The sequence below is a fragment of the Lepidothrix coronata genome, unplaced genomic scaffold, assembly GCF_001604755.1.
Source record: "Lepidothrix coronata isolate B3197 unplaced genomic scaffold, Lepidothrix_coronata-1.0 Scaffold68, whole genome shotgun sequence".
Classification (NCBI taxonomy): Eukaryota; Metazoa; Chordata; class Aves; order Passeriformes; family Pipridae; genus Lepidothrix; species Lepidothrix coronata.
In genome coordinates, this window is record NW_016690248.1 from 804017 (window position 1) to 819134 (window position 15118).

Here is a 15118-nt window from a genome sequence, read left to right on the forward strand (position 1 = left end):
CTTTTCAGTCTCAAGGCTGAGAGCAGCTATTCTACTATCAGCTTAAAATAATAGTTATGTGGACTCCTTCCCCAGTTTCCCCAGCACCAGGCATTTAACCATGTGAATGGTACTACCCCTCTATGCTTTAGAAGGAAGACACTATTTTAACTTTGGCAGCCACAGAGCAACTGCCTATGTAAGTTTGGAAGTGGGAAGAGGCTCATGCCTTGGATTTTTATGGAAGCATTGGCACCATCTTTCCTCTGTGAAATTTTCTCACAAGCATGAAATAGGTGTGGTATTTCAGCTACTGATGGCATGATTCTGGAAATATTCAGTGATCTTGAAAAGAGAGAGTACCACTCTGAGCCTACAGCACCCAACACTTCATTTCTACCATGTAATGATAAGCTTTTAGCAGTTTCTAGACACCAAGACAGACTTTTTCTTACTCAATAAAACTGCCATGCGTTTTTAGGAGTTGTATCCCGCTCCTAGGAGGTCTTACACAGTGAACAAAGGGCAAAATAAGGAAGTTACTTACCTTGATACAAGCTGACTTGAGTTATACACAAAAAGTTTTGGGCACAAAACTGCAAGTGGCAGATTAATACTTAAATTTGCTGTGAAATGCTAGGTATTATTTATATTCTCTCTGGAATTAGAGCCTGAATCTCAGGACATACATAAAACAAACAAAGTTTAACCATAGTCAAAAATAGTGTAACTTGTAACACAATTCACAAACTTTAACACGTGTATCAGAAAAATCCTTATTTATTGTTTAAATGCATAAAATGCTATTTATAATGTATTACATAATCCAGAGATTTAAGTTTAAAATAGACAATTAGTATAGAACGCTGGCACAAGGGGTTTTTGCCAGTGACAGTCACTTTATTTTGATGTTTTCATTTCTGATGGATTTTCCCCCGTGTCTAGTGTCTTCAGCAATCTGAAGAGGCCAGCTGCTTCTCGTATCCGACTGAACTCAATACAGAATGCTTGCACTTCTATAAACAAGTCCTGTACATTAATAATTTTGTTTCTGATTAAAGACTGAAGAAAGACACAAACAAGACGTACCAGGCGGTTCTGAAACAAAAGAGACATGGTTTCATAATCCAAATAAATGTCTGCAGCCTAGTCAGATAAAGGACTGTTGGCCCTCAGCAGTGCAAGTGAGGCATTTCAGGAGCAGTTTAGCTTCATCAGCTATCTGCTGCTTCAGCTTTTTCAATGAAAAAATTGAATCCTCTGCTTTATAGTTCTGTACTTCTGGATACAGGAGCTTTCTCAAGATTAATCCCATGTATATATGAAGCACCAGACCCACCTATGCACTGCACTTAATTTGTTATGTAATCTCTGAATAAAGGCAGAAAGAAAGGATAATAGTTGAAGATGATGTCATCATTTGGGTCTTGCTTAGTCTTACTTTCTACAATAACACTATAAAAAAAAAATGAACAAGCTTCTATCTCAAAATTCCCATCACATTATCAAGGCACTCCAGATGGGAAGTGACAGAAACAGAACTGATTCCAAACTTCCTTCATGGAAAGTGCTCTGCTGCTGAATTAGCAGATGACCCTCTTGCTCTATCTTAGAAGGAAAGACAGTTCCAGGGACACCTAATCCAAGAATATGCCTCAGAGTTTATGGCTCACTTCCTGCCAGATCCAATGAAAAGAGGGGATCTTGGAAGTGTTCCTCCTTAAGAGCTGCTTAGGTAACACCTTGAAGAGCATGCTAGGAGTTGGGAAGTGAAGGCCCAGGAACTGGCACCTACAATTTGTCTTACACAGATCCAGTCACTACTCTCTGCTTTACACAGAGCACATTCTTCCCCGAGGACAAAAGCAGATCTTTATCGTTAAGTGGTCTCATACTACTTCATATTACGAGAAAGAGCTGAACCCAAACCTTTCTCTAAAAGCAACTATATACATGTATGATGTTTATCAGACAGAACTGAAGGGCTTGATAGATTAAGTGTCCATAGCATTTAAGATTATTTGACAATAAATATAAGCTATCAGCTTTTTTTTTTCCAGGAACTGAGTTTACTACTGCAAAATTTGCTACAAGAGAATTCAGAAACTGAACAACCGATTTCCTTCACTGCAATCAAAAGGCATCATGTTTTCTCTGCAATACAAGTTAGTTACAAGAGTAACTTTAGTAATTGAGGAACATGAAACTCAGAGCAAAAGAACAAATCCAAGATACTGGCTGACTCCCAGTCTGAGGATCATTTCCAATAGTAGTTTTGTACCATACTTTTCAAACAAAACATCTTATGTCTGTGAGGCCTTATACACATTAAGAAAGTGTTAGATCTCCCAAGCTCTGCATGCTGCTTAGGGATCAGTATGTGTTCCTTGACCCTCTATTCTTTTGTCCCTTGTGTGCCTGAAGCACAGCTCCTACATGGTCTCTTTGAGCACGAGCCCCTTTGAGCACAGTGTCCCACTCTGGGCGTATTCTCAGCTGCAGTCCAGGTCTGCTGCTATTTTCCTGTTCCAGTACCAAATGTAATAGGCACAGCTGCTATTCAGCAGGTCGCAGGTCAAGTCACTCGTGTGTTTGGCCGAGTCTCAAAGCAGAGAAGCATCAGAAACCACCAGAAGATAACCAATGGTTAGTCACCATCTGGAAGGGTGCCAAGAACAAGACAGAAGGAGGGTTGCTGCTATCTCAAACCCCACTGCAACCCCGCTCTCTGTACCGTGTACACTTTTCATCTCTGTAGCTTAAGGATATAGTAGAGCTGGAGAAAGCACTAGAGAAGGACACCAAAAAAGCTTAAGGAACAGCTGCCTTGTTGCAAGAGAATAATGAGGCTGCAGTTCTTCAGTACTGAGAGGAAAAAGCTGAGGCAGGATTTGGTCAAGATTCACAAAGCCTTAGGTAAACTAAACATGGAACTATTTTTCACCAATGACGTACCCAAGAAAACAAGTTCTACTGGTCACTTGGTGAAACCAACAGATCAGAAGAGAAGGAAGTACCTCACACAGCACACAGACAACCCTGCATGCTGAAGGTGTGGAAACCTCCCCAGGTTTCCCCTGATCCTCCCCAGTCAGGGATCCTTAAAATGGCTACGACTTGCATGCTGGTACTGAAGGAGTATGACAGGCTTGTGAAGTGGAGTATGGTCTTAGGAAGACAAAAGACTTGCAAGCTGTTACAGGTCACTATTGAAAAGCGAGACTTCCATGTGAGTTTTGTAACATCATCTCAGAGGGCTGGAAGTGTTGGGCGCACTTGTATAGGAAACAAGCTTGAAGCTTAAAACTAAGCTGAAGGCAAACTAATACCGGGAGAGAAAAAAAGGGTGAGTGACAGATAAACCTTTTGGATGTAAGAACTCCAGTCACATAAAACTGCAGTTTTGCCAGGAAGAAATGTACCATGTCTACAGAAAAACAGGGAACAGTAATTACCTGTGAAGTCTTATAAAAAAGTGAAGAACCATCTGTTAAACACTATGTTAACTGTGTTAGGAAAGAAAATGTGCCTTTGAAATAAAGAAACAGTAAGACAGAATAACTTGATGCTTATCAGCCTTATAAAATCACAGCACATATTAAACAGACCAATATATGGGACACTTTTTTCAAACCAATTTATTCAAGTACTCACCTGCATATATTTGTCTTTAATCTGTTCACAGGTGGAGATACAATTGGAGATATAAAGATGAATAAATTCAGGTGGGAGATCAACTGCAGTAGTAAGTCTGTTCAAATAAAAAATATCCAGTGGTTTGTGAAACCATAATTCTAGTGATTCTCTTGCAAAACAAGTAAGTTAGACCTGTGATATTAGTTTATTCCCAGTCCTGTCATACAGAGCTGATTTTTGAGAGCTTCCACAGACATTTCTACATATTTAAATTTCTTCATTAAGAGTCCAAAATATTTTATTTTAACTCTGACACAGAAGCTGAGTTAGATTGTTTGTAGCTGTGTCAGATATACTAGAAACCATTACACAAATGAGTCAGTGACACTACTTTCCAATTTACAATGAGGCCCTCTAGCTGTCTTGAGTACCAAGGCTCTTTGCAATAAGCACTGCAATACCGTTTTGCTTATTCATATTTGAATTTCATGTACTGATTCTAGATGCTGAAATCCTTCCTTATGTATACAACTGGAATAACTCCTTTGTTACTGCAAAATATCAGTTCTTTAGTTCCTTCAGCTGTAAGTTTCAGTCCTAGTATCTGGAGCAATATGAATCTCTACAGTTAAAATAAGAGACCCTGACTAGATGAAAAAGTTAACTAAAGATTGATGATGCACGATAATCTCAGAAGCTTCTTACTACAGAAGAATTGGAGAACTATTGCATCAAAGAATGGTACTGGTGTATTTTTAAGGGTTAACAGCAAAGCACACCTATTTCTGTTTTAACAATACTGACTACCAATGTATTTGAGTTGCCACTCTTTCTTAACTGAGAGAGCAGTACAGCTCTTTTAAGATAACAACATACGCTAAATGTAGAACTGCCATAAGATTACAACAGATTTTGACCCAAGTAAATCCAATCAGTCCTATCTCAAGTAGTGAAAATGGGGCAATAGGGAAAAAGGTGCATGGTTTAGTTTCAAGTGCAGTTTCAATTTTTTGTCTTATTTCACTTAAAAATCAGTGTCTCCCTGTTTGCACTGACAGTCATTTGTCAGCTTGATAGTTGTTCCTATGGTAGCTGTGCTGTGGGAGAACCAGCATGCCTGGTGGTGTAGCTATCCTGGGCATTCAGGGCAGTAACTGCTGTCAGTCTGCACCAGTAGGGAGGGATTTGTTTCAGGTATGTTTCTTTCCTCAAATGATATTTAAGTGCAATTTGACCCTGCTGCAAAAAGACTGCTGAAGAAGGCTGATTTGGTAGTTCACATTCAGTAATTACCATTCAGAAATGGAAGAATGTAAGACAGATGTACTTCTGTAGTTTGTGGGGATTAGCTGTCTGAGAAGTTTTCCTATTTAAGGGGCTAGCATTCTGTTAAGAAAAGGGGTTGTATCAATATGCAAAAGTTCTCAATGAAAACAGGGCATGAACCTACAGCAGGGCCACCATTTAACAATAACACCTTTTGTTCACTTAAGCTGCATCAAGAATGCAAATTGGGATTAGGCAGATTAGCCACGTGGAATTAACTGTTTGTGGAGGATTCTCGAAATAGCTGCCCTTTGTCCCACTGTACTCTTCTATCTCCTACACAGGCATGCCTCAAGAAGGATCAAAATGAACATTTCCAGATGTCCTAATTAAACACAACTGCTCCCTCAGTCGGAAGAAAAGACAGAAGCTAGAGGTGAGGCTAAACTTTTAGGTATGAGAAAAAGAACATGAATTCTTGTGACCCATTAGAGGAGATGTCAATCGCTACAGTTCAAAAACAAACACATTCAGTAACTGGTCATTTTGCAAGGCAGGAACTAAACCTGCAGCTTCCTGGGACATAGGACATCTACTTGCTAGGGAAATTTATATATTAACCAGAACCTGAGGTCTGAAGGAAACATTCAGACATATTATAGATTGCAGTGACAGACTCTCTTAAGTGACACCATTTTAAATACTGTTTTGAGCTCAATGTATCAGTTTGATAAAATAATCTTCTAGCAGACATCGATTCCAGCTGAAGTTATGTACAACAGGACATGTATTTCCCTATTCTTTTCAAAGGATATTACTTTGGTAATATTAGAGAGTAATACAGTGTTTTCTAAAGAAAATAAGACTCTCCATTCTTTGAGCAGGGACTGAAAGATTAACTAGCAAAGCACCTGTGCAAGAAATTAGCTTTTTACCATACCTAATATGGTATGTTATGAATAATTAATATAAAATTATTTTAATTTAAACAATAAAATTATAATTAAAATAAAGTGTAATATATACCTCCAATATCACATCTTTCTCCTGGGAAATTGTGAGGGTTTTTTCCTGTTGCAATTTTGCTGCTGCTAATAGGAAGCTGTTAACATTACAGTTATATTTTAAAATAGCAAGGCTGTAGAAAGGAACTTAAAAACTGGCAGTGTTCTCTCAACTCAGCACTGAAGATGTTTGAGAGGTCCAATTCTTTAATACCCACCCTCAACTAACTTTGTAAACTTAGTCTGGACTAAAATAAGAGGTTTTTTTCCTTAAACTACAGGCACCACCAATAAGGAACTGCAGGAAAGGAAATAAAGCCTTTATGAAATAAACAGCATTAGACAGTCCAGTAGTCATAAAAAGCAACAAATCCACAGCACACTCTTCCTTTCAGGATTAATCGGAGAATGCCGAGACTTAGTATTAAAACCGTATGAAAAAAAAATCCAACAAAAACACCATAAAGAAATTGAAAAGGGAATGACAGGTTGATACTCTTTTCCTACACTGTAATCTGACTAGCTATTTCTTCTGTTCCTGTTACTTTTGGTAGTGTTTGGAATGCATCTAAATACAGCCCTGTGGCCAGCCTCACAATCACTTAGTAACTGTTCATTTATTTGTTTTACATACTTAGCAAAACCTTGCTATATTTAAGATCATACTCACCGATTTACAACTTCCATTGAATGTAAGGACATGTCCATGTTGACCAAGACAGAAAAATACTCTGTTATTTGACTAGATTGCATTAGTTTCAGCAACATTTCTATAGCTACTAAAGGATTGTTTTCAACCAGGTCTGGCAATTTGGCAGGAGTGAGACCAATATGGTAAACAAGCTTGGGATCCTTTTCCAATTCTCCAAGGAGCTGTGAAGAAAAAAAAAAAAAAACAAAAAAACCCAAAAACTCTCGGTTTGTTTTTCCTCAGCTATTCATGTTACTGTTTGAAGAAACTACTATAATACATCTAAGATACAGGAGAATGATAACCCTTTAGATAGAGGCTTCTCAATTGAAAGAACACCAGAGGTCTACTTTAAAATTTCCATGTACAGACAACTGTGGCCATAAAACCTTTAATAAGGCATTTAGCAGTCTTTCATCAGTGGGTGGTAAAGAAGAGAGAAAAAAAACACATGAAAAGTGTCAGCCTCCTCTAGTTTCCTGTCCAGCAGAAGAAAATCTCAATTTCAGGTTCACTGTTGTCAGAAAGAGTTCTGCAAATAAGGGTTATTTTATAGTGTCAGCATAATGATTATGAAGAAAAGCCCACTGAAATCAAGGGTAATATTATCAAATTGAGGAAAAAATAAATAATTTGGTGTTGGTATTTCTGAAATAATTATTTATCAACAGCTTCTACAGAAGCATGAATAACTCAGTTATATGAAGATTTTTCCATGCAGAAAAATATCGGTGTCACTTATTGATCAACTGTAACTACATCCAGTCACTGCTAGGAGTTTAAGGACTTCTTCCTAAATAATACAAACCCAAGTCAAAATTATTGGGTTTTTACAATTTGAAGTACTTGGAGTTTCCTGAATCCAAACACAGATCATTTAAAGTGCTCAAAGTTTTCTAAAATACATGAGTTAGACAGCTTGTTAGGGAATCATTTTACACAGCAAAATGCATCATACTTACCTGTGTTTGCTGTGGGGAAGTCAAAGGACTTTTAAAAGCTTTTGCCATGATTCTTTTTATCTCCACTCCAGTGCTGTTCTTAACACACATTGATTTATCCCACTGAATTGTGTGATCTGGCTCAATGGGATTTAACCATGCCAATTCATCCTCACATATATGCAGTGGAGGCGGTGGTCGAATAAACTCTGGTCGGAAGTGACCTAAAATGGCAACAAAGTGAAATGTTTTCTTAGGCTGTGGGTATTTGGTTTTACATCAGTACAAAAAGAATGCCCAAAGCCCCTATGTCTTTAAGCCACTATAACACTGAGAACAGCATTACAATCCTATTTGCCTCCCAGAAAAACATTTATTTATGATTTTTAGTGATACCATTACACGTCAGTCTGTTTTTCCTCTTGATTCAGATCACTAAGTTACTGATCCCATGGTCTTTTCCCCCTCACGCTTCCTTGGGAGGTATTACCAGCCAATGCAGATCTTAGTGCAGGGTCTAAGATCTGTTAGCCAACAGACAACGTGGGGAAGAGCTTGAAGACAGAATCCAGATTTTTCAAAGTCTGAAAATGTGAACGCTATGGAATCTGATCTGTGGAGCCTGACACTGCAGTTTTGTGCTGTTTCCTTCATCTTAACTCCCATTTCATACTTTTCAATTCCATTATATTTTATCTGAAGAAGTGGAATAACACAGCATGTCACGTTACAGAAACAAAGATGTGAAAATGCACATACTTTCTATAGGAGGTTTTGGTCCACTCACTAAGGCTTCTGTGATCTGGGAAGCAACAGAGCTGTCAAAACCAGAGTTGGAAGAATCTGGGTCAGGATCACTGAGAATGCTGGGGAAGCTGGCCTTGCTCTGTGTTGGCAACTCAGACTGGCGTTCTGAAAGAAGAATATTAAAGCATAAAATTGAAACAGAGGTGCCTTGAATACTAAAGGTAGAGAAAAACAAGCAGCTTTAAAAAAAAGAACAAGGTTAAAAAAAAAACCAGATAACATCAACATGCAATTTAGTACAGCATCAGGCAGCTAGTAGTGAGAGTGCCAGCTGACAGGCAAGGGACTGAGGTATGCAGCAAGGATAAAGAAGAAACAGAAATTAATCTTAAACTTAGTCTTTGCTCTAGAAAAGGTAGGTAACTGATGTAATCTGCATCCAAAAGCACATTATTAGGTTCCCATGCTACTCCTGAAAGAGTTCACATGGTGTATCTAATTTTGTAATCACTTACTCTCAGAGCAGGAAAGTGAGAAATCTACATGGATCCATTCACAGAAGACAATGGTCATACTAGACCTGAAGTCAGCTATTCAAATTCACCCAATGCATTTCCGTGGCATTGCCTAACCTACTGGTGCATTCACTGTCAAGCCACAGTCAATGCTCCTATGGAAAACAATGGAGTTTTAACTGTTATGTGATTCTAGAGAGATTGTCATCAAAGCAAACCTGAAAGGAGCTGAAAGTGTCCCTTTGAAGGCCAAACTATGGAACATAAACAAGTTACATAAAAATAATATTAAGGTTAGTATATACAGCCAAAGACTTGAAGAAAAAGTGGCCAGAAAGAAAATACGGAGGCTCAATACTCGCTCGCATTGTCAGATTTTTACGTGCTCTTCTGCCACAATCTATCACTCTTCTGTATCTGAAGACTTGATGGCTAATCTTCTATGTACTATTTGGAGAGATCATGTTTTCCATTGCTTTGGCAAAAAAACTCCAAAGAACAAAAACCAGAAAAATCCCCACTACAGAAACACTACCTGACACTCCTCCTTCCCAGCCCATTAACACAGAACACCAGGAAGCAGATTAAGCCTTAAGCAATCTGAAGTCCAAAATTGTTGGTACCACACAAGAAATCCCTTGAAGAAGTTCTACATGAAACTAAACACCACTCCTTTTCCTAGCTAATTGAGTGTAGTGCTGTCATATTTTGTGTGCCCTAACACTTCTAAGCAAAGCGTGCTTGCTCCTTTCTGTGCAACCATGTTGATGCTTCCCAGCTTCCCACGCACATGAACTATTTCATGTGACTCCAACCAAATCTGCAAGAGATGCTGAAACTGTGAGTAACAAAAGGATCATCAAAACAAAGTACCACCCAGTGCCTTTCTGTCCTACTTTACCCAACTATTTCAGATAATGCAAATATTTGCATATATACTCACCAAAGCAGCACAGTAGGGTATGTTTTTCTATTAAAGGCAACAACTAGCATACTTTTCAGTTATTTAAACAAAAAATCATTTTAAAGGCAAAGTCCAAATGAACTGGTTAATAAAACATGTCTTCTACTTAATAAATTGTTTCAAACTCCATCTCCTGAGTACTTTCACTTAGCCACTGGACAGAAGGGCTGATTTAACAAATGAAGTGCAGGAGCGAAGGGGAGACACTGGGTGGGTTTTTTCTGTTTTTTCATTTGTACTCTAGAACTTAAATTCGCCAGTCAGTAAGTCACTAATTTGTTTGTAACCTCATAATCTGAAATTATTACTGATGCTTAACTAGAAATATTTAAATTCACAGATTTCAGAAGTCTGCCCAAGCCCTTAGTTATTTGCATTGAAGCTCAGTTCACCCTCACTGCTTTGAGAATTCGGGCTGAATCAATAGGTAAGCAGAAGTAAGAATGAGAACAAGGTATTTAACAGAAAATAATATAGCACCTTAAACTAAGACATTTAAATTTTAAAAATTTAAACTGAAACCAAACCCTTAGGTTCCTCTATGGAGCTTTTTTTTTTTCTTTTTACAGGTAAAAAGAAATTTCCTTTGATTCTTAAAGAAAGCTCTACAATGTATTAAAAACTTTAATACAGGTCAGTTACCCCCAGATCAAACAAGGGTTAGCAGTCACTTAGGAGTACTTTGCCAGAAGACCCATCCCTTCAACTAGGAGAAAATTACATTTTTGATAGGATAACACACCACATCATTATAGGGCAATACCAAAGCTTGAATTAGTTCTCTGTAGATCAAAGGGAGAAGAGAACAGAGCAAGTTTTAATACTCATTCCCAAAATGCTCTATCCAGCATTCTATTTTTTTTTTTTCTGGGAAGGGGAGATGGGAGGCAGATAAACACTAGAAATAAAAAAGAAAATCAAAAATAGAAATACTACCATACAGCTACAATTGTCACAGTGAGTTCAAGTTCAGAAGACAAGCCAAGTGTTTTTCCTCCCTTTAAAAACCACAAGGATTGGAAAAGATAAACTGATTGAAAAAAGTTAATGCTTTTTAAGTTATTTCAGTTGATTTTGCAGGTATATGCTAAAGCAAGTCAAAATCATCCTGCTCTAAATACCCCTCAATTCATCTCAGGGACCACAATTTTGAAGGGCTACCAAGTCTTCCAGTTGTTACATTCTGTGAAATATGGAGGGGGGAAGTGTAAACACAACACCACAAACATTGCATCTACTGTGCCATCATCCTACACCAGCTTCATCCTGCATACTCAATCATTAGGAGAAATATACTGAACACCTGTGAAAGAAATCACACTTTCCAAAACAAGCAAAATATTTATCTTCTAAGAAAGTGACTAGAGAGCAGACTCTAGGGAGTTCTTGGCAGTTCTAGGGAGCTCCAGCAAGAAGCCTGAGTAAAACAGCATAAACTTTTTCAGATGCAGCTGACTTTTTACATAACTCCTACTACTGCTCATAAGCAATTAGTTGTGCATGTTTACTGGATTATTTAAACAATTATGCACACACATCTCACAGGGTTTGATTTTGCAAAGCACCATCAATGACTTTGTATTGTACTTTCAGCCACCATTGACTGGTATTTTAAAAAAGAGCAAATTAAAATATGTGGCCTGAAGTACCCATTCATCCAACTACCATTTTGAGGTTGCCCAGAGAAGCTGTGGATGCCCCATCCCTGGGAAGTGTTCAAGACCACATTGGACAGGGCTTTGAACAACCTGGTCTAGTGGAAGCTCTCTCTACCCATGGCAGGGGGGTTGGAACTAGATGATCTTTAAGGTCCCTCCCAACCCAAACCATTCTCTTATCCTGTGATTTCATTTGTAATATGAACAAACTCTTCAGAAGGCAAACACAGTACCAAGGGCAAAACAAATAAAAACAAAGGAAAAAATCATCTCCAGGCTTCTTAAAGCATCACATATGTCTTATGGTAAAAATCAAGTTACCTGGAATTTCACAAAATCTGAATTTGCTAAAGTATTCTGGAAAATACAGACAGGATGAACAGAACAAGAACCAGAAGGGTTTGTCTTGCCCATGATGGTATGTTAGGGTGTTGAATCTGCATTTTCAAAAGATCCCACAGTCTGGAAATAGCAGCTAAGGAGGACACCAGAGGACATTTGTATGCTGTGAATGAGGGACAGTGTACCACAGCATCACAAGTCAATGTCAGAGTCTAGAGAAAAAAATTACAATACCGAGATACTACTGCAGGACAGAGAAAGTCTAAATAGTGCAATAAACCACATTGTACTGATACAGAAGTGGGATGGTCAGTTTTCAAGCAAGCAGATCTATTTGCACATACCTAGAGAAAAAAAAAACAGTATTTTTTGGTGTTTAAACTGGCACCTTCTTCCCAACAATATATTTCAGATTAACTCCAGATGTGACTCATCAGTCAATGTGACCTGAACAATCACATTCCTCCTCATGTTCTGTCAAAGGATAAGCATCACATTGCTTTTCTTTTCAATCTAGCAAAAGTGGATCACTTTCCCACTCTTGAGCTAATGCTGCAAGATGTAACTTCATAATAAACTGATAATATAATTGTAATAAGTAATAGTCAATTTGCCAGGTACAGCTGAAGTACTGGTACAAGACAGCAGTGTGACAGCTATGCTTTTTCTCTCACACTAGAAATATTGCAAAGGGTGAAAAGGGATAAAAATACAGAAAAAACACCCACAAAATAAAACAAAAAACTTCCACCCTTAAAAATACCCAACAAACCACAAAGCTTTAGATTAACACCTTCCTATACTTGCAAAATGCTCTCATATTTAAGGCAGTGGCATACATGCTTAAAAAGCTACTGTTAAGGAGGATAAGAGCTAAGGTGTAACATCTGCTTGAAGTTTCTCCATGTGCTGGAATAAGGGCTTGAAGACACTACAGCACAGTTCAAACTTTTCCATATTTAGGACAGATGAGAGTGTTTCTCAGGTAACTCACAGTCATGGTACGATCACAGTTTCCATTCATAAGAGAACCACAGCCACAAACCTTCCTTACCTGCTAATGCCAGCTGAAGCCCGCTTATATCCACTGACTGGGCCATGTTCCCCACATCCATTGCAGCAATCTGCCGAGGAGTCTTCTTGAACAGCTCTCTAGGAGGGGCCAACATCAGTTGAGAAAGAAAGAATTTTTCTGGAGGAGTTATGGGAGGTAAGAAGCCTGTGGACACAGTGAAAAACAATTCCTGGTTTTAATGCAGGAGCATTAACAGTTTCCATGTGCTTCTTGTATAACAAGCAAAACTAAAATGCAAACTGATGTATTATTTATGGCAAGATCAGTGCAGCTGGAGAGTCTGTGTGCACACAGAAAATTGTTACCTACTCAGTTCCTAAAGCAATGCAAAATGCAGCACTACACTGATCACTGTTATGCATCTTGACATCCAAATCTGAGGCTAAGTCACTCACAGTGGTTTATTCACACACTTTACAATCCAGACAACCAGTGAGCTACTAAGTATGACCTTACATCGCAATTCACAGAATCGGAGAATGGTTTGGGTCGGAAGGAACCTTAAAGACCATCTTGTTCCAATCCCTCTGCCACAGGCAGGAATACCTTCCATTAGACCAGGTTGCTCAGAACTCCATCCAGCCTGGCCGGGAACACTTCCAGGGATGGGGCATCCACAGCTTCTCTGGGCAACCTGTTCCACTGTCTCACCACCTGCACAGTAAAGAACTTTTTACTAATATCTAATCTAAACCTAGTCTCAGTTTGAAGCCATTCCCCCTTGTTCTGTCACTACAGGTCCATCTCCGTTTTTCTTATAGTCTCCCTTCAGGGACTGGAAAGCTGTAATGAGGTCACCCTGAAGTCTTCTCTTCTCCAGGCTGAACAAATCCAATTCTCTCAGCATTTCCTTGTGCTGAGAGGTGCTCCATTCTCCTAATTAACTTGGTGGCCCTCCTCAGGACTCCCTCCAACAGGATATTTTTTTTACAAACTGATTTACACAATGCTGTCATACTTGTATTTACTGAAGAGGGGGAAAGTGTTTCACGTACTTGTCTCTAAGAGGTTTGTTTCACAGTTTCAAAGCAGTCAGAAGCCTCTTATCACCTCCAGGTTTTTGTAATGGCTTTCTTCACAAAAATTCTGTGTTATCACAGAATCAGTTAAGTTAGAAAAGACCTCTGAGATCATCAAGTCCAAACAACGACCAAACAACACCACGACAATTAGACCATGGCACTAAGTGCCATGTCCAGTCATTCCTTAAACACCTCCAGGGACAGTGACTCTACCACTTCCCTGAACAGTCTATTCCAATGTCACATCACCAACCCCCACCTGGCTACAACCTCCTTTCAGGTAGAGAGTAATAAGGTCTCCCCTGATCCTCCTCCTCTCCAGGCCAAACAGCTCCAGCTCCCTCAGACAGATGCAGAGCGCGGTGAGGTCCCTTTAGGCGGCCTGTCTGACACCGAGCCTGGAGCCGCCGGCCGTGCAGAACTCCCACGGCTTTTCCCGGGAGGGCCCCCGTGCCGCCCGTTGCCCCGGCGATGGGACACACCTGAGAGCGGGGTGCGCTCCGCCTCGTCGCCGCCGCGCTCGGGCGCGGGGTTGAGCAGGTGCGCGAAGACGGCGGCGAAGGGGTTGGCGGCGAGGGGCTCGGTGCGGTACATCTCCCACAGCAGGTACAGCGCGGTGAGCCGCTGCGCGGGGCTGGGCAGCAGGTCGGGCTGCTGCAGCAGCAGGACGAGCACCGAGCCCAGCCGGAAGTGCTCGGCCTTCCCGAAATAGTGGTGGAAGGCGCTGGAGAGCCCCTCGAAGGTGCTGCCGCCCGCCTCCTCCGACACGATGCTCAGCAGGCTCGACAGCTCCTTCGGCGACAGGCTCATCCTGCCGCCCACCGCCGCCTCGCCCGCCTCCGCTCCCACCTGCGTGCCGAGCGCGGGGCTCCCGCCGCCCCCGGGCATCCGACCGCCGCCCCGGCTCCACCACCCTCCCCGCTACCTGCGCTTTACGGCGCTGCCGTAAAGGCTACCGGGGCGTTCCGGTGGCGGCGGCGGGGTGGCGCGCGCGGCCGGGTCGCACCGGGATTGGCCCGGGCGGCCCCACGGGGGCGGGGCGTTGGCCCGCGCGGTCCCTCGAGGAGCCGGCAGGGGGCGCCGGGAGGGGGCGCGTGGCAGCGGCGGTGCCGGCCGGGAGGGGTGCGGTGGGGAGCGGGGAACGCGGCGGTGCCGGCCGGGAGGGGTGCTGTGGGGAGCGGGGAACGCGGCGGTGCCGGCCGGGAGGGGTGCTGTGGGGAGCGGGGAACGCGGCGGTGCCGGCCGGGAGGGGTGCTGTGGGGAGCGGGGAACGCGCCG

At 41.1% G+C, this 15118-nt stretch overlaps 1 protein-coding gene across 1 annotated transcript; it reads right to left on the reverse strand.

Moving 5' to 3' along the window:
* Positions 1-735: 735 nt before the first annotated feature.
* On the reverse strand, positions 736-14728 carry CNOT11 (CCR4-NOT transcription complex subunit 11). The gene is made up of 7 exons (XM_017818412.1): positions 14323-14728; positions 12798-12962; positions 8277-8429; positions 7539-7741; positions 6556-6758; positions 3634-3730; positions 736-1077 (listed from the first exon to the last, which is right to left on the reverse strand). The coding sequence occupies exons 1-7, from the start codon at positions 14726-14728 to the stop codon at positions 880-882; spliced, it is 1425 nt and encodes a 474-aa protein (XP_017673901.1). The 3' UTR covers positions 736-879.
* Positions 14729-15118: the final 390 nt, after the last annotated feature.

Bases quoted from the DNA above. Each gene is read 5' to 3' on its own strand.
- CNOT11 (XM_017818412.1), bottom strand. From the start codon at position 14,728: ATGCCCGGGGGCGGCGGGAGCCCCGCGCTCGGCACGCAGGTGGGAGCG. The intron at 12,963-14,322 runs GTGTGTCCCATC...CTGTGTCCACAG, and splicing joins GGAGCGCACCCCGCTCTCAG to GCTTCTTACCTCCCATAACT. The intron at 8,430-12,797 runs GTAAGGAAGGTT...TTCTTCTTTCAG, and splicing joins GCTTCAGCTGGCATTAGCAG to AACGCCAGTCTGAGTTGCCA.